At 35.0% G+C, this 19,820-nt stretch overlaps 1 protein-coding gene across 1 annotated transcript; it reads right to left on the minus strand.

Moving 5' to 3' along the window:
- Window positions 1-885: 885 nt before the first annotated feature.
- Dnah3 (dynein heavy chain 3, axonemal) lies at window positions 886-18,994 on the minus strand. The gene is made up of 22 exons (XM_070642193.1): window positions 18,865-18,994; window positions 18,139-18,728; window positions 16,586-17,398; window positions 14,731-15,507; window positions 13,186-13,501; window positions 12,988-13,078; window positions 12,627-12,894; window positions 10,860-11,975; window positions 10,688-10,792; window positions 10,047-10,626; window positions 9,943-9,966; window positions 9,069-9,880; window positions 4,782-8,942; window positions 3,344-4,722; window positions 3,109-3,260; window positions 2,704-3,031; window positions 2,539-2,630; window positions 2,390-2,477; window positions 2,166-2,325; window positions 1,449-2,075; window positions 1,299-1,337; window positions 886-1,191 (listed from the first exon to the last, which is right to left on the minus strand). Exons 1-22 carry the CDS (start codon window positions 18,992-18,994, stop codon window positions 886-888), a joined length of 12,954 nt encoding a protein of 4,317 aa, XP_070498294.1.
- Window positions 18,995-19,820: the final 826 nt, after the last annotated feature.

Genomic DNA, 19,820 nt, shown 5'->3' on the forward strand with positions numbered 1-19,820 from the left:
TAGCTCTTGGGAAAAGGAGGATTCGAACCAACGAACTTGGAAGTAAACGCACCTAATGCAATCCATAGACCTTGTTAATCAATCCACAAAGCCAATACTAAATTAGAACATAATTCTGTCTAGTAGCAACATAATTCTAGGGACATATTTTAAACTCTTAAGACTGATATTTCTTGCTGAAGGCTTAAGACACTGGTGGACAATCTTTTGTTTTTTCCGGCACACCTTAGTGTTAAGGCCTGACTGAATCCTCATACGTCACACGGTTCATGGCATTTTCAAAAATATTTGGAGACGCATTACTGTGCCGTAGCTCACAGCTTTCCCACCACTGCCTTAAGATTACATTATCTGATGTTTAAATACATTAAAGCTGAGTTATGCAACTTTGTTTACCTTGTCAGAAGCATGAAACATTTTTGCGTCAATTTCTTTAGAATTCAGATCATAATCCATATCTGAAAATCTATATTTACCCTAGTTCAATTCATAAAAATTTCCATTTCATGTGAAAAATAGCAGTTAAGAATGGTAATCTCAAAGCTGCCTTTACAAATTCATTTGAATGAGCAACAAAATGTTCCATTCAATTACAGTTGATATAAATACATGAAAAAGTATCTTTGAAATTTCATTCATAGCGGAAACCTTGCTGATTATATTTAGTTTTTTTTCTATTCCTGGAAGTAGAATGTTCTTGATGTTCAACATTAATGACGACATTTATGTCATTCAGTAAGATGTAAACATTAACTCACACTCACAAAAAAATAATATTAAATTTATTTCCTCACAAAAAATTTTCATTTCACTTCAAAGCTTTATAAAAAATCAGTCCGGATGTCTTCATATGTCTTTCAGTCTAATAGACGAGGAGGAGCTTTTTCAATCATTCAAGCTTAAAATAGAAGCAGTACCACGATTGATCCAATGATTTCGAGTTTTGTCTGTACTTAGTTGAATGAACATTACAAAATTGGATGAATGTCCGGTCGTTGCTAATACTCCTCGACGTTCTGTCGTCTTATAAATTGGACAATCGTATTTCTTCCGTTCATCATCAAGCAGTTCCTGTGACTTTATTGTTGGTGTCATAGTTATTACAGGAAGTGCATCGAATAAAATTTTCGGGAAGGATTCATCAAGTATGTGACGTTCTCGATTCCATCGTGCTCCTTCCAAAAATAATCCCTTTAGAGATAAATAAATCTTTAGTGCTCAAAATATATGAAATGTGATTATGAATATTGTGTACATTGGACATGAGTGCATTGGAATTAACATAATACGTAACTTACAGAAAAAGCAACAACATCTTCGTTGCATTCCCTTAAATCCTATTGCAAGCATGTATAAACATGTTCAAAAAATCATGAGAGATATAGAGATTGTCAAGGAAATGATGTATAATTCAGGTCATTTCATTGAAATTCTAAAATAATCCATACCTTTATATAAACTCCCATTTCCAAATTATTTTGCACTTCCATCTCATAGCCTGTAACATCAAATTTCATATGAAGTAAATCAATTTGTAGATTGTTCTTTCTTGAATGATTTTGAAGAACTCCAGTCAGAAATGATTGTGTAAAGAAGAATCCACTCATCCAGTAAACAATCGGTTCGCCATCGTCAAGCCATCGTTGAAAGAATGAGAGCCTCAAAAGGAAGTCATTAATGTACGATCCGAGTGGTTTCAGTGATGGATAACTTTTTTTTGTCCATGCTGCTGGCAATTTACCCAATAACATTGAATTGTGAACCTTTTCCAATTCCGGTATCATTGCAATTTGTCCTGATATTGCACGCCGGATATCATTTAATGATACTTTTATGTAGCCTAGTAAATTATTGAAACGACTCAGTTCCTGACATAGAACTGTATTCATTGAATTTGTATATTCGACAGGATATTTTTCGATAGCAGCAGCTTCATCAAATGCTGCAGGCAAACGTTTTTCGATGTCAAGGCATAAAGTAAGAACCGGATCTATATCGCTGTCTTGTCCATCTTCACTAACTTTATGTGATGAAGATAACAATTGTGTTTGTGTCATGTAAACTCCTTGTAAAAGCTTCAATAACATGACAATGTATATAGGAAATAAATGATTAAGGACGGGATGAATAAAAAAAAAAAAAATAATTAAAAGCTTGTCACTTACACATTGTGTTTCGTTAAAGTTTTTCGTTATGTCCGCATTTGCATGTAGCCCGAAAACTTCAGGATTCGGTATTAATGGCAATGACATGATGTATTCAATGCTGTTGTTTCTGTCAGGCATCATAGGTATTTGATACAGCTCCGTGTCAGCAAGTTGATAACTAAAAGTAAAAAAAATTGTATTTTAATTGAAAATACTTTCTATCACAAAAATATCTCTCATACTTGTCAACCGAAATGGCATCTTCATTATAAAATTTATCAAGCAATGACATGAGCAATCTACGATCCTTGTCATCAGTCACTCGACCACCTAGATGAAGAATTTTTTAATTATATATGAAACAAAAATAATTTTCTTAATTATCACATACCATAATTGCATTCGCCAGTCAAATATTTGTGTCCTTCGAATGGAATTTGGCCATATTGTTGGATGAACATCTTTAATTGCATCAAAGAAATTCTGGAATGCGTTTGAGTACATATAAATATATGTATTGCTTATTTATTACTATATTCAAAAATAACTTGCTTACTTTAAATCAGATTCATTAAATTCATATGGTATGTTAAAGCCTAAAGGTCCATAACTTCTTCTCTCTTGTATGACGGCATGAAAGAATACAAGTGAAAATATTCCACGATACCAAACTTTCTCATCCTCACACTTGGATGAAAATGTATAAAATTCATCATCACATAATGGATCTGAATTGAATGATCTGAGCATGTTAAGCCTTAAACCCTTTGGCGCTTCATTTGTCATTTTTACTGAATTTTGTAGTACAGCAACGGGAAACGTTTTAACTGGATATGATGTGATCCATAGACGAAAATTTGAATGTGCTGTTGCTTCGAGGTTCTCTGTTGTGTATGAAAAGTATAAAAAGTAATAGGATAGTAAGTCATGATAAATTTATTAAATTATAAAGCATCCTTACGTGAATCCATACATATACGCTCCAGATCACTCATCCATGACTCTGCTACATGACAATTTTGTAATATTACCCAGTTACCTAAACGTACACTATCTTCTATTAATTTTTCAGCACGTGGCCCCTGACCTTGACCGAGTGAAATTGATTTACATCTTTATGAACCAGGAATGAAAGAAAGAAAGGATATGCTCATAATAATTCATAATATAGATTTATGTTATCGGTATAGACTTACTTATCTATCATGCCATACTCCTTGGCAAACATTAATAAATTATCCATAGGATCAGATCCAGGCGATAATATGAAAACTAATGGTATTGTACGACTACTATCATTGAATGATGCTTGTAAATTAAATGATGGTGGCTCAACAAATTCCTTTCCCATATGCCTTACAATAAAATTTTTAACAGCATTGACAATCTTATCAGGTCTTAATGTTTTCAATAGAATTAATGCAATAAAATCTGTGACATTATCAAATGGCTCTGGAAATTTCTCATCTTCAGGATTTGTTAAATCATAAAAATCCTTCCATTTATCAGAATTTGCTGTGACATGTGAATGCAACTCTTTAAGTTCATTTAATGCACCAGCACGTACAATGTCATTCCATGATTTTTCTGATATCCATTCGGGTGCGGGATTTGGATGGGGATTATCGAGTGCAATTCCGCCCGTTAAGAAATATGCCAAATGTGATAAATCAACGTCACCGCGTGCAGTTAAAATTCCAATACATAATGAAAGTGAAAATACTAATTTATCTTTCTCAAAAAGTGATCTACAGACATTCTCGTATATAGACCGTGTGAAAAATTCATTTAAATGCATTAATCGCTCATCCAAATTCTCGGAAGCCGGGGCTTTTATGATGCTTGTTATGAATAGATTCAAGAACCATGTCAATGAATATTGATACATTGGCTCAATATTTGATAATTCAGTTATGCAAAAGAATAAAATGGCTGAATGTTTCGCAACGGGTATGTATGCTTGACGTGCTGTATCGATTTCAGCTTCTGTTGATATTGCGATGATTTGTTTAGCTTGAATATCCTCCGAGAGTGCTTTACTTGATGTTAAAATGTTTATTGCATTCTCATCTTCCAATATATTTTGTTCAGATGATGACAAAACTTGAAGGATTTTCGTTTCCGCACTATAGAGTGCATGACGATTCTTCGCTGATTCAACGATTAAAGACTCTTTCTTTTGTTGAAGATCTGGACGTTCTTGTATGACAACAGTTGCTAGTAATTGTTCACGAAGTCCTTGTTCAGTTATCATAAAGTTTAAAAGTGTAACCATAACAGCTGTTTCAGGTAAATAATGAGGATTCTTCATACAAGTTGTGATATAGAATCGGAAATTATCATTATACTCGATTAAACCATCTCCGAACTTTATCATCTGTTTTCCCTTTTGTTTGAAAACATTTTTCTCTAAAATTGCATTAAAGCCGGAATCAATTGTCTCTCCAACATTTTCCAACAGAACTGGATTGCCTTTTATGATGGCAGATTCGAGAACTTTTGTGTAATTAGCATCAGTTTGTTGAATAATTTTAAGGTCATTTTTCTTTTCCAAGCTTTTAAGCCATTTGTTAGCCTAGAAATTAAAAATGAATCAATTTTTTATGGATTGGAATCAAATTTATAATAGCTCACCTGCCCTTGGGGATCAATCATCAAACACCATCGACGTGAATTGGCAACAATAATTCCATTTTCGATTGAGAATGTATCAGATGGTAATCCGCAAATCGACCATTGTCGAATTTCCATGGGATTTCCCAGAATATTGACAAGAGAAAATTTTTCAGTACATGGCAATCGCTTTTCCAAACATAATCGATTCCATTCACGTAATATTTTACTACGAAATTCTGTTGAAAAATATCCCAAATATGCGATGCATCCCGATCCAAGTAAAACATCACCGACAACATTACCAAGACTTTTGTGTAAATTGGCTGCATTTTCTGACCATCTTTGCTTCTCACCACCAAGACCGCCAATTAGTTGTTCAGCTCTCACCAATTTCTTCTCGCAATTATCTATCTCATCCTCAAGGCGTTTCTTTTCTCTTGACTTCTCTGCAAAGCTGTCATTTAATGTTTGAAGTTTATCGAGAATTTCCTGCAGTTCAGCTTTTTTGGCATTTAATTTCTCCATTTGAGCTGATAAATCACTTTCAGCTTGGCCTAGTGCAATTTTTTTAGGTGCAACAATTTTGATGACTCTATCGTAAACATCCATAGCTCTAATCCATCGACATAATCCCTCGCATGCTGTTGAGACGGCTTTAATTTTTTCTGGTACAAAATCGCGATCGGAAATGTAAACTTCACGTATTTTTTTCATGATTGGTACGGGAATGTTGTCTTTATCGAATTGTCGGAGACTTTCCAGGAACTTCATATCGCCAAGCATTTTCTGTGATGCTGCCCAATAGTCGTCAATCAATCGTCCCATCGGATCAGGTTTTCTGTCTGGCTTTAAGCCCTTCAATACACAAACAGCTTCTAATACCAACTTAATCGCTGCCGGTGGATTTTTCATCGATTTTACAACAGTTATGTCTGCTGGCTTTAAAGTATCTAAAGCCAATAATGCACTTTCTAATGCTGGAACAGCTTCTGCTAAATCACTTTCACAATCATCACGAATAGCTTGAGATGTGGCAGCGGATTCGTTTGCAGCAGATTCATCAGCACCAACCACTTCCTTTTTCTTTTCAGCTTCCGCTGTGTCGCGTTCAATTTTAACCATAATTTTTTCAGTCTCATCTGATGTCTCTTTTAATTGTGGCTGGAGATCTTGCAGCTTTTTCTGCATGACAGACACTTGACTTGCTGCAAATTCAAGCTTCTCTAATCCAGTCGTGTATCGATCTCGTTGCATTGTAATATCATGGAATGTTCGCTTATATAAAATCTTAAATGATCTCAGCATTTCAAGGTATGACGTAGGCGTGACATAATTCTTGCGACCAAATTCACAATAGAACTTGTCGCTTGCCTCAACGACGCTTGTATTAAATATCATCACCATCTCAACGAGTTTTGTCTCTAATATTCCTAGTTTGCGTTCCTTCGTCTTACCATCTTCATCGCTTGCTGTCGTACCAATTGATGAGATGGAAAGTGTATCTTCACTTCCTGGCAAATTCATTGATTTAACAAAATATTCAGCAACTTTTTGCAATGCATCTTCAGGCCACGTAGTATACCAGTTAATTGTACAGCAATTAACAAGTGATGGAAAAATTCGAATTCTCTTTTTAAATGAATCTCCAATTGGTGAGAATGCCAATGCAACATGAAGTGATTCTCGAACACGTTCAATAAACATTCCGTAAATGGCAAGAGGTGTTGTTTCAATCACTCGTCCCGAGGCTTTTGCAACTGCTTGCATTTTTTCCAAAATTGTTGCTTTCTCTTCTGATTGGAATAAATTGGGCAAATCACCAGTATTCAACAAGGAATTTATATCCTCAATGAAGGCCTCCTCTTTGGCTTGTGAATCACCAAATAGAAAGACTATTGGTTTTGAATCTATTCCAGCTTGTGTCAGCAATTTTTTCATGTCTTCTCGCCATTCATTCACACCATATGTTTTTGTTACTTCTATTTGAAATAGATGTGCATCACATATACTTGCTGCTAATTTAACAGCAGATTTACGACCGGAACCTCCCAAGCCTACGAGCATTATGTGTCCGCGTTGCATTTGTAATACTCGACTTACACGTGATATATGTTCAATTGCAAAACGAAATAGTACAAGATCCATAGGGGAATTAGATAGCGTATTATATTCATTTAGATAATATGTCATGTTTTTCTCGAGTTTTGGCCAATTTTCCACTTCGTCATATATCTTTGGATCAGCATCTGGTTCCATATAATTACCAAATAGTAAATCTCTAATGTGCTTTTCACTAACTTTCTCGCCGGTCAATACACGATTACCAAATGCTTGTTCCAATTTGAAACGAAGATTAGTGCTACATGATGCATCGACCAATGATAAAAGCTTCTCACGGTCTTTTGCGTCAACTAAGCGATCATAAAATACACGATAAATTTCATGTGTCCATAAACGTCCAAGTTTCTCTTGATCTGACAATTTCTTTGATGGAACCATCACAATACCCTGATAAACTCTTGTTACGTCACGTAATGAGAAAATGTAATGACTTTTTGTTGGTGTTGGTAAATATATTTTTGTTGCTTCTTTATAAACATCTATAATTGCTGCAGCCAAATTTCTTGATAATCTTGATACAGTCTCTACATATCCTTTAGCAAAATGCCATTCACCTATCGATGTAAATATCCTTAATAATGTACTTTCTTCAAATGAATCGACAGCTAAACAAAACATATGTCGATAAAGTCGTTTTGGTATGTAATTACTGCCACCGGGCATACCCATTGCACCCATAAAGAGTAAATCGATAAGTTCAATATTGCTTGTATCAATCAGATCTGACCAATGTCCATGATCTAACAATTGTCGAATGAGCTCAAGTGGCCCTTGTGACCCGTAAGCATCACGTGCAGGCATTGCCAAATCATCAATGAAATTAATGCAGTGTTTTAATGCGGGCGGTCCAAAAACACCTTTACGACGTCTATCCAATTTCGACATGATTTGATCTTGTACTTGATGTGCTGATGTTCTTGCCGAGAAATTCATCGCATTCATTATATACTTTTCTTTTGGTAAGTCTTTAAGGAAATTTAATATTGTTACAGATTTTCCTGTTCCAGTTGGTCCAATAAGAAGCAATGGCATTTCATGCTGTACACAATGATTAGCCCAATATGATATACAAGTGTTTTCTTTTGTCGGTACCATAATTTCAGATACGGACGCATCTGGTGGAAATTGATATTCTTCCGATTTAAGCCATGGCCACCACGTTTCATTTTCATCAAATCGATAGTCCATATAAGATAATTTTTCCGGAAACATTTGACCGCGATTTAATGAGAAGCTTTTGGGTTTTGGTAAATTTTCATTTCCTCCGTAAAGAATTTTTCTCAATATTGTTTCCATGTACTTGCGTCCCTCAAGTGTAAGATGTGAACCGTACGCCCATGCATAACAGAAAAGGAATGTTTGTTGGAACCACATTTGATTATAGTTGTGATGCTTCGATAGAAAATTCATGAAAAATGTTGATAACATACGGTACATGTGCATTGGTGAAAGTGGAATTACTTGCTGACATGATTTTAACGATTCTATCGTTATCGGTATAAGCCATTCGACAAGACTATCATAAAGAATTGTGTAGTTTATCGTAAGTCCTTTATCTTGTAGTTGCAACATGAATGTCTTATGTAAAGCCTCCCATCCAAGTTGTGCTGGTTCCATATAAATCATACCACAACGTGACACTGTCGCTGGTGATGCTTGTTCAAGATCGACTGGCTCAAACAACAAATTCATATTACTTGTCATTTGAATAATTTCACCGGACATAAGACATAACTTCTTGTTGTCATCTAATACAGTATTTAAATTCTCTATCCATACAGCATCAACAGGTCCATCAAATATAATCCATTGTCTCTCGTTTGTATTTGAATAAACCATATCACGAAATGTTGTTGCTATAACACCATCTGACCATTCGTGCGTGACGGGATCGAAACTACCATACAGCTGTGCCATTGAAATTGCTTTGGGATTGATGATGCGATAATTTACTGCAAATTCCTTCAATTGTGCTTTCGTGTCATTCCGTACCTCCTTTAATACTTCTGCCAGTAATTGATATGCTGTGGTTTTTCCACCCATTGAATCACCGACCACCTAATAAAATAAATTTAATGAAAATAGACACACACAGTGAGATTGAGCAGCAAAAGAAAAAAAAAGGAAAAACATAATGCAAATGGGAAGCGATTTTAAGAGAGAAAATGAATGTGTTCAGCCTACCATAAGACCGTGCCGGACGAGAATCATTTCGTAGATTTGTAAGACTTTCTCAACAAACCAGGGCGTGTTTTGTAAACGTTTCTCTTCAATCTTAATTTGAAGGAATCTATTAAGATCGTCGCGTGCTGGCTCGGGAATCATAACGTCAGGGAAAAGATCTTTATAAATGCCTTCAAATAATGGTATGTCTTGTTGAAGGAATTTTGGTAAATTAACATCAATAATAGCTCGTAAAACAATTTGTTCCTCTGGCAAGTGAGGATGTTCACGTCGTAATGCAGCTGATGCAAGTAAAACAGATTTAACCGCACGCATGCCGTAGTCATAGTGATGCTGTGATGATAATTGCTCCGAGCATAGCTTATATGTGTAGACAATTTTCTGTGCTAATATTCTCGCATTATCAAATCCATTTGAATATAGCGTAATTTCACCAATCATCGCATAATCAGGAACCATCATAGCACATGTACGAAATAGAACTTTTAAATTATCTGGCAGTTCTGTTCGGCCTGCATAACCCGGATTCATTGTGATGAATATGTTACATGTCGGATCTAATTTCAGTGTCGTGTCCTCAAACACAAACTTTGTAGCTTCCTTTTGAATTGCACGCTGTATAGTCAAAATCTGTTGTGCAACAACGGACAGCACTTCAAGCTCAATTCTGTTGAATTCATCAAAACATGCCCACGATCCGGATTGTGCCAAACCTTTAAAGAACTTCCCCAGTGCTTTATAATCCAAGCCATCACTACAATTAAATACGACGCATTTTTTTGCGACAGCTTTTGCGAGATCCTTGCATGTTTCTATAATTAAAAATCGATTTTTTTTATTAAAGTACCATATCGTAAAAGTTGTTATTAATTACCTGTTTTTCCTGTGCCAGCGGGTCCTATGTCGTACAATTAATAGAGAAAAATAGATGTTAGTTAATACAATTTAATTACTTAATTAACTCACACGAGAATTTACCTTCGGGGGCACCACCTAAATTCAGCTTTATAGCTCCCATCAATGTTCTAAAACAACGATCAGTTAACGGTGTAATTACTAATCTTGATGTGTTTCCCAAATATTCCATTCCATATTCAACGTCAGTTGTTACCATACACACGGACACATAACCTTGCTTTTCGGGACTTGTACGCCAATAGTAACGCATTTGTGATATCCAATTGAATTCATTATTGTCTTGGACATTTTCATTTACTAAAAGACTAACAATATCGCGTGCATGAACATCTAACACGATGAGTGCTTCAATCGTGTATTGTTCACCACGTTCCAAATTTCCACGGATTAATCTGACAAGATCGAGAATTTGATCGTTGCATTTATGAAGGAAGGCTTCTTTGGTGTCATCCTGAATTGCCAATTCAGCTTCTTGTGTCCAACTCATGCATGTTACACATGACACAACTTGACCAGGCCATTTTAGTACCCATTCATTACGTAGATCTAGAAAGTATGTTTCACACGCTTTAAATACCAATTCCTTAATACTTTCAATCATTATGGATTCCACATCCTTTAGCCATTTCTCAACAAGACCCTAAAGTATAAAAAATGATTAAAATAGGTAATTAAAGTGTGTTAACAAGCATAAAGCTTACATTTGCCGATGCAGGATTGATTTTTCTTGTGAGACTCACAACTTCACCTTCGGCTGATATGATGGCTATAATATCACCATTGTTGTCAAAAGTGAGTGCATTAATCTGTAAAAAAAAAGAATAAAGGCATTAAGCATTCCAAATGTTATCGTTATTGACAGTCGAATTTTACCCCCTCAAAACATTTTTTAAGGTGTGGCTGTACGCGTGATGGATCTTTTGTTTCAGCCAGTATCTCAAGGAGCTCATCATTCGACAAGAAAAAGAATCTTGCAAAAAATAATCTTTTCTTTTCCAAATACATATTTAAGCCTTTTTGTATTCCTTCGAGCTCTTCAAAGCCTGATCTGAGTTGTTGTAGCATATCAGGATAATCCGTTGTTTGTATAACATGTGAATCATAAACTGTATGTTCCATAATCTTTCTAAACATTCGATCAACTTTCTTAAAGTTTCGTCCCTCCGTTGGCATTTGACGTAAAATATCCTCGGAACCGAAAATTGGCTCTAAATACATCCATGTTGATTGAACACGCAACCAAACGTCGAGTATGTCTTGCATTGAAATTAATTTTTGTTCCCAATCTTCGGCACGTTTTCCGAGTGCGACAATGTATGGTGAACCACGCATCGCTTGTGCTTTTAAAATGTGGTCATCGAGTAATGCTTGAACATCGTCAAGACTTGCTAAGATGTAAACTTCAGAGTCACGATAACGGGTCACATCGAATGTCATATCCTTCCATTCATCCTGCATATTTATGAGTTGTAGATTCAAGTCATATTCCTTGCCGGCTGCATTGGATATCTCCTCAAGTTTATCTTGAATTTTAACAATGTCAAGATCAACCATTGTACTTAATGATGGATATACTTTTGGATTAACATTTTCGCCAAGCTCTGTTGAAATCATTTCCCAATGTCTATCGACTAAACCTTGACGACAAATCGATTCCAATATTGGAATATAAACACGAAATTTGTCAATTTTTAAACGAATCTGCTCAGCAATACGTTTTGCAAAAGGATTTGTTGTTAATGCCTTCGTGAGTTTATAAATTGTCTTTGTCATTTCATCGACTTCAACACGAATATTATCGGAATTGAGACCAACATATTTTCCATAATACCAAACCTCATAGCATGATTCGAAATGATAGGCTGTATGCCATAACTCTTCGACAGGCTTCATTTTTTCAATCATTTCACCCAACATTGGAAAGAATGACTGATCAATTTGTAGAAGATTCTCATCAATGTTAATTGCCTTTGCTTCTCTGTTGCATTTCTGAAAAATTGACAGGGTATTGAATTAAAACTAAATTTAAATTTTGTTTGTTATGCTTTAAAGCTGCTCTGAGAGTCTAGAAATATTTGAGTCAGAATTGCAGGCTGTGATTCATCCATTAGGTTGGCTAGACGTAGCGTCACTCTAGACTAGAGGTGGGCAACTATTTGCTTAGTAGACTAGTGCGTCGTGACATACATGTTGTCCATCACTGCTCTAGGCATAGCGGATGATCCAATCGAGTTGTTGTACAAGGGGTCGTCTACTTATTACGTAAGGCTCTTAAGAGGGAGGGGATGGCTGAGATTTTGGTATGATTTACGAGGATGTTAGAGAGGAAGTGGGGAAATGGCGTTGATTTTTCGTGTTCCTTAACAAGACAATGGCCCAAAGGAATTCTTGCGTCCAGACATTGAGACTTGACTAAGAGCCATATAGCTTTCGACAGATGGTGTCTACTTCTTCAATATTTTTGCATCAGGACTGGGTGATGCCTTCTCATGACATTATCAGACTAACTAAACAAATTAGATTGCTTGTCTGCTTGACTGCATGACCTTTACTGACTCAGACACTTTAGTTTACATAGCAGTGCACATTTTAAATTTTTACTTCATCCTAAAAGACGTTCAATAACTGTACAAGACATACCTCAAGTGTATCCATCAGTGCATCTACAGTCGTAACTTTTTCCTTCAAGTCATCCAGCGAAAGAACTTCGCGAACATCACGTAAACGAAATGAATCCATTTTCTTCTTCTCCGTCAGCATATACTGTTCAAATTGCCCACGACGTTCTTTTAGTGCTGTTTCCAAGTTTTCTCTCACGACCGCCAAACGGGCTCCAGACAAATCCAATACTTTTTCCAATTCACTTGGCCACAAAAATAACCGTGAATTAAGATTTATATCTTCCTCTATGGATTCATATGAACGAGCAGAGAGCAGAGTCGAGTCGAGAAAAAAAATTTGTTAACGTCAAGAATGAAGCATGTATTATTTTTTTTTAAAGGGAGAAAGGAATAATAATAAAAAAAACTTACGTGTTAGAGATGCATAAGTCAGCAAAAACATGACACGCTCTTTAACGTGTTGTATTTCATCTTTATATAACATGAAATGAAACAAAAGTGAAAAATGTATGGATATACAACAACAACCATTTTGTGGTGAGGTAAGGAATAAAGACGTTATCAAATATATAACATACTTTTTAAACGGAACAGCTTCTCCTCACGACAAACTACAAGATAATTTTGTAATGCTACAACTTCAGGCGTATCACTTGGTCGTTCACCAGACATAATGGACATTTCTTCAAATTCATCACACATTCGACGATTTTCCACTTGATTCAATGTTATAAAATAGTTTGTGACAAAATTCTTCAAATCACGTACGAGCTTTTCGAGGACCCGATTTACGATACGATTATCCAACATAAATAAGTTCAGTGGAATGAAATCACGCAGATAATAAATTCCATGTAGCAGTTGATTAAATTTTTCCATCAATTCCTTGAATATCTGTTGGAATAAACATATTTTTTTAGTGGATTTTTGAAAAAAGGAAGCTTAAAAATACACTTTGTTATGTTGGCTGGCTAACTGGCTGGGTGAGAGACGAGATCTCTACAACCAGACATCGTAGAAAGATCTAGTTTGAAGCATTAGCTCCGTGCTATCGAGTTACTCCGTTATCAATTGATTTGGAATCTCAAATCCATCTCTATGTACGTTAACTAATGATTTTTCAATTCATAAACAGAAACAAAATAATTATAAAGCGTTGCTTTAAAAAATTTAAATTTTAAGCTACCTTTAAAAAATTTAAATTCTAAAAAACCGTTAAAGAATAAAATTAATTAGAAAGTGATTTGAATCTTATTGGATCTAATTTTGTAACCAATTACTGATCGCTGGGACAAAAAAGCGCAGAAGTCACTCGATAAGATACAGAAGTACTTCTGTAATTTTTCTGGTTAAAAGTCAATATCCGCATGAAATGTGTGTCGCGTGAGGATTGATAACGCATTTGTAAAATTATGTGCAGAAGGCACAAAAAACCCGTGAATCGTTAGTTTTCTGGGCGTTTTCTGAAAATTTATACACGATTATAAAGGATTATTTCCACTATGAACTTGATTTATGAACCCCTTTTTCGGTAGAGTAAACTGTAACTTTTTATTATCAGTCGAATGAACGGACATAATACGGAATATTCCACATCTTTTATATTTAGAAATGCATTGCAAATATATACGCAAGAGAAAGGCACACAGAAGAGTCCCATGGTGACGGGCATCATCATATGTGATTATCATCATAATGTATTGGAATTGAAAATGTTCATAAATTTTCTTATATACACCAAATGCTGTTGGTGACACAATTTATGAGCAATTCTATCCAATATCCCTTAGATCTAATACAAATAAGCAGCTATGTTTATATACACATAGAGACTTGTTTTGTGTACATGCATGCCTCCTATTTATGCCGCGTAAGAAAAAGATAAAGGAGAGAAAGGAGAATGTAGGAATGAAAAGGCATAAAAATAAATCTTATCTGATGTGACAAACTCAATGGAACATAAATTATGTGAAGCTTAAATATCGTCGAATGGAAAGAAAAAAAATCACTTAATTTATATGTGGTATAAACCTCGCCAAAAATAAAATGTTACCATTCCATACCTTTATGTCTAAAGGCAATAAGAAGAGATTTTTTTTATGTAATAGTAAATAAGACCATACCTGTAATGATGGAATCTCTCTAAGCGAAAATATTGATTCCGTAATATGCTTCATCTTGTTGGCAAGAATGGGAAAATAGAATCGATACATTGGATATAAGTATGTTGTTGGTCCCGTTTGGTTACGTTGTACAATTTTCTTGATTTTATCATAAAGCTTTATCATGTCAACGTGATCTTCATGAATAAAGTGTAAGTAGCCCAGCAAGTCCTTCCTTTGTGTCATATAAAATTCAAGTCGAGGAATTTTGTAACCGACTTTTAGGATTTTCACAAAATAGCTTTTGAATAAATCCGGCAATTCCTCCATATATGGTTCAATAATCATTTTACCACTGTTGTTCATGATAAATGATGCTGACCGTTCTTCCATAATCGGCTTTTCGGATTTTAGTTCCATCGATAGAATGTTTGGATCGTCTTCTTCAATTTGATATAAAGCAGAGTCTTTTTCAGATGTTTCGTCACATTCCTCTTCATGCTTTCCAACAACTGATACGATAAGAGTCATGAATGGACGTCTCTTTAATTTTCTACTTTTTGGATTGTAGACATGCAATAAATTTCCATCCTTATAGACTTCAATTGTTTCAGCTAAATGATCAAGGCTTCGTTTTATCAATTCTTGTAGATGCAATGACAATAAGGCATGAATACAATTAAATAAAATCTGTGCACGACCACCATGTGGTGAGTTCTTTGGTACCAAATCACGCCAATAATCTTGCATTGCTTCGACTAAGTCAGCAATTCTTGGCATCCAGTCATTGACCAATATCTGTGAAAAATGAAGATTTTGAGAATTTTAATAGGGGAAATGCAGTTGTGTAGAAGGAACTTGAAGACTAATGACTATACTCACTTATAATGACTATACTCACTTATATGAGTGTACTCATGAGTATACTCAGTCAATAGACAACTGAGTACGTAATATACAAGCAAATGCTCAATGAGCACCTTACGGTACTAATGACCTGAAAGAGTTAGTTGGGGTTTGTGGGGGCTGTTCTAAGCACTTGGCTCCAGCAGATAAGTATGTCTAAATTGAGTGCTAAAATCGACGATGAATACGATGTACAAAACATATGTAGTCGTAAGCCTCAATAAATCTTAAAGGTACCAATGACCATGCTCACTATGTACCTTAAGATGCTCATTGTTAGGGAGCATGTTCAATTTTGTGATGCTCCATGTCTGTTCGGGATTAAGAACAGGAAATGAATTCGACCCAATTTTCAAGACACCGGAAACATATGATCTATTTTCTAGAACGACGTGTGTTCAATTCCCACCAGAAACAAATCAAATGCTGTCCCGGTATGAATGCATAATATTTGTCGACATTACGACTAGTAGTTCCACAAGCTCAAACAAGCAAATTCATTTTCGAGGTAGAAATTTTCTCAGAAAATTGTCGCTTGGGGAGTTTTGCGAGATCCAAGAAAAAGCACACAAACTTAAGTAATAAAGTAAACGCCAAGAACATTAAGGTAGGAGAAAGTAGTATAGAATGAATTCCAAGAATAATAAAACTTAGTTAATGTAATGTTTTTAGTAGATTGAGTTTGAAATTTTTTGCAAATGACTGTGAATTCAAATAACATCCTTCATTGCAGCCATTCAACCCCTAGGTCAAGCAATGTTGAAACTCAATTTAGATCATTGCACAATTTGCATTTTTTTATCCGTATCTAATAATTTTACCACTGCAGTAATGTTGGGTAAGAAGGAGAAGGATGATGACAGCACACATATATATGTTTTTGCCGTCACATTTATAATCACCTAACTTTTCTATTTCTCATATACTTAGCTTCTATTTTTCAGTGTCATCTAGAAATAGTCTCACTTACATCTCTGGTTATTTTGCAACAGCTGTTGATAATCTCAGTAATGTTTTCCGCATGATATGGGATTTCACATTTATAAAACTTGGCAGTATCCACAATGAGCAAGTCGTGATATAAATTGTACCATAGCATTTGTATTGCCTGCAGTAAAGGATGATTCACCATCAACACTTCTTCTAAGCGATTCTTTGCCACTTGGACGGTACATTTCCATGGAACGGGAGCTTTTATTGTTGCTATAGGAAATTCAGGTGGCTCCAATTCAAGTTGTAAACGTTTCCGTTCTGTTGCGGATTGTAAAATGCAAGCCATAAAATTACGCTTTATACTGAAGCGAAAATCCTCTTGTAAATCCATCAGTAGACATATTATCATAACAGCAACTTCACGACGAATTTTATTTTCAGGATTATAAAGAAAATCCATCAACATTACTTCCAATTTTATTTCAGGCCATAACTTTTCCTCATTCACTATAAATTTATGAATGTGCTTCCACAATGGCTTACGATCATCAATGCGTTCAATGATTTTTTTGAAATATTTTGATGGATATGCTTCAATTAAGTTCACTGATATTAAATCGAAAACGTTCAATAAGCGTTGACGCATATTATTGTCAAATAGGATTGATGCTTCATTGTTACGTTTCACATAATCATGCACAATTTTTATTTTCTGTTCGTCTGGATGTGTGGGTAGAAGTGCTTGTAAATATTTTGATTGTTCACGATCCTTTGCCTTTAAACGTTTCAAGAATTCTTCATTGCTTATAGCTTTCTTACGTTTTCTTGGTGCTTGCTCCTTTGAACGTGGCTGATTCAACGAAATTTTTGAGAAAAAATATATAAAAATGTGATTGCGGATAAAGGAAGCGATAAAATAGGAAGAGGACAGATTGAGAACGGAAAAAAAATTTGTTGGAACATTTAAAGCGCATTTTTTAAGAAAAAAGATTGTCTTCATTGTTTGTCGGACTGTACAACATTCGATTGTCAATATGTTTGTCCGATAGTCCTCTTGTCTGTTCGATATTAAGATTGTTTGCCCGATTATTGAGTTGTCTGTTGGTTTGCCCCGCATGTCTGTCCGAAAGTCCGCTTATCTGTCCGATAGTCTATTTATCTGTCCGATAGTCCGCTTATCTGTCGAATAGTCCACTTGTCTGTCGGATAGTACGCTTGTTTGTCGGATAGTCCGCTTGTGTGTCGGATAGTCTGCTTGTCTGTCGGATAGTCCGCTTGTCTGTCCGAAAGTCTGCATATTTGTCCGATAGTCCGTTTGACAGTCTGATAGTCCATTTTTCTGTCTGATAGTCCGCTTGTCAGTTCAATAGTCAGTTTGTTTGTCCGATAGTCTGCATATTTGCCCGATAGTCCGTTTGTTTGTCAGATAATCCGCTTATTTGTCCGATAGCTAGTTTATCTCTTCTAAAATATCGAAAGGTAAACAGAGTTTCGGAAATATCACAGATTTTCAAAAAAATGCGTTTTAGTTCCTCCTCAAATTTCAACAATTCCACTTCCAACTTTTCTCGATTGTCAATAAAAATTTACCAATTCCTGTAAGGTCGAATAATGACACTCTTCGGTTTTTTGTTCCATCTGACGTCTTTTCTTCTCATCCTCCATTTTCTTCATGTTTCTTTCAATCATCTTATCAATATATGCTTGTACTTTGGCCAGCTCTTCTTCCGATTCCTTTAATCCTCTTAATCTCTCATATTCCATTTGATAGTTCAAAGGCTTTTGTTTTTCAAAGCTTTTATGAAATTTTGTTTTATATTTTCGAGCATGCAGAGACTTTTTATTAACATTGGCATCAGTTGTACCCAAATATATACGAAAAAATTCTTTTGTGCACAGCGACTTCCTTGTTTTGATAATATTATGAAAAATTTGCATTCGTTTGTTTTTGTAAATTGAAATGAGATTTTTTGTGACTTCATAGCTACGCTTTTGTGTTGATGTCAATGCATCATGGTTACTATTTGGAATATCTTTCGAAATATAGCTTGCAGAACTTCTTTGGAAAATATCTGGGAGTTGAAAACCGACTGCTGTGCACAATTGTCCATCGCCTTTAGGTGCAATATACAAATCAAAATCATGAATGAATTCTTCAGATTTAGATTGTTTGATTTTGTCTGGGGATAAATGAGATTGGAGAATATTTGTTGATTAAATATTGATTTTATGGACTTGTTTGCTTACATTTGAAAATTATAGCTTAAAGCCTTTAACTTAATCCAACAAATCTGTTGTAAATATATTAATTCTTACTTATTTCCTCAGTCATAAATTCTCTAAATGGATCCAGCGGTAAATCGTCAATTCCATGTTTGATTTTGTAAAATGGAACATCCTCAATTGGCCGTCGATGTCCTTTTTTGATTTTCTTAATCTTTTTCATGTTTAAATTCGAACTTTTCACATTAATTAATTATAAATATTTCCAAAAATAAATGCTTTCTATGATTAAAATGTTTGAAGCCGGAAAATTTTGTTTATGGCATCAAAATAGAAATTTTCCAGGTATCCATGACAAATTTACTTCCCTAAGTTACTCAACTGTTGATATTTGATCAGCTGATAAATTTACATGTATTGGTGCGATACAATAGCAACCAACCCAAAGGAATTTACTGAAATTTTATTGAGCTTGCTTCTTTTTTTTTTGAACAACAAAACATGTTGATGTTTATGGATATTTGGTAACTTATATGAATTCATTTGTTTACGCTTCATTGAATATGAAAAGAATCAAGGGTTGATTTCACATATTTTGCATATTTTTATGTATCGTGTACTTGTATGTTATGAATAATGTCTTTATTAGATGTGATATACCCGGGTGACATATGAAAGTACAAAGTCGTTCTTAATTGTATCTAACTCTAATTTTATATAAAGTCGATTCGAAATTCGAGTTTATTTCGAGTTCTGGGCAGGACCTGAATGCCACAAATCAGTTTTTCGATCCATCATCAGACTGGCTGGACTTGTACATAATGTCAAATTTAAGCCGAATCTATTTGGAGAAGGAATTTCGACCAGAAGACAGAGCAAGTAATAGAATGAGATGGAAATTCTGTGATGTAACCTAATCTCTGCAAAATAACATGATTACACTAAGTAAATAATTAACATTAAAGTAAGCCTTTACTATTCAATTTACAACAATTTACAGGACATTGTGAATCTTACCTCTAGCCAGATTTGATGATATTCAGCTTAAG

Source organism: Chironomus tepperi, unplaced genomic scaffold (assembly GCF_022539635.2).
Source record: "Chironomus tepperi strain 1889 unplaced genomic scaffold, CSIRO-AGI_Ctep_v1 contig_16, whole genome shotgun sequence".
Taxonomy (NCBI): Eukaryota; Metazoa; Arthropoda; class Insecta; order Diptera; family Chironomidae; genus Chironomus; species Chironomus tepperi.

Bases quoted from the DNA above. Each gene is read 5' to 3' on its own strand.
- Dnah3 (XM_070642193.1), bottom strand. From the start codon at position 18,994: ATGAAAAAGATTAAGAAAATCAAAAAAGGACATCGACGGCCAATTGAG. The intron at 15,508-16,585 runs GTAAGTGAGACT...CATTTTTCACAG, and splicing joins GTTGCAAAATAACCAGAGAT to ATATTGGTCAATGACTGGAT. The intron at 3,032-3,108 runs GTAAGGATGCTT...CATACACAACAG, and splicing joins GCGTATATGTATGGATTCAC to AGAACCTCGAAGCAACAGCA.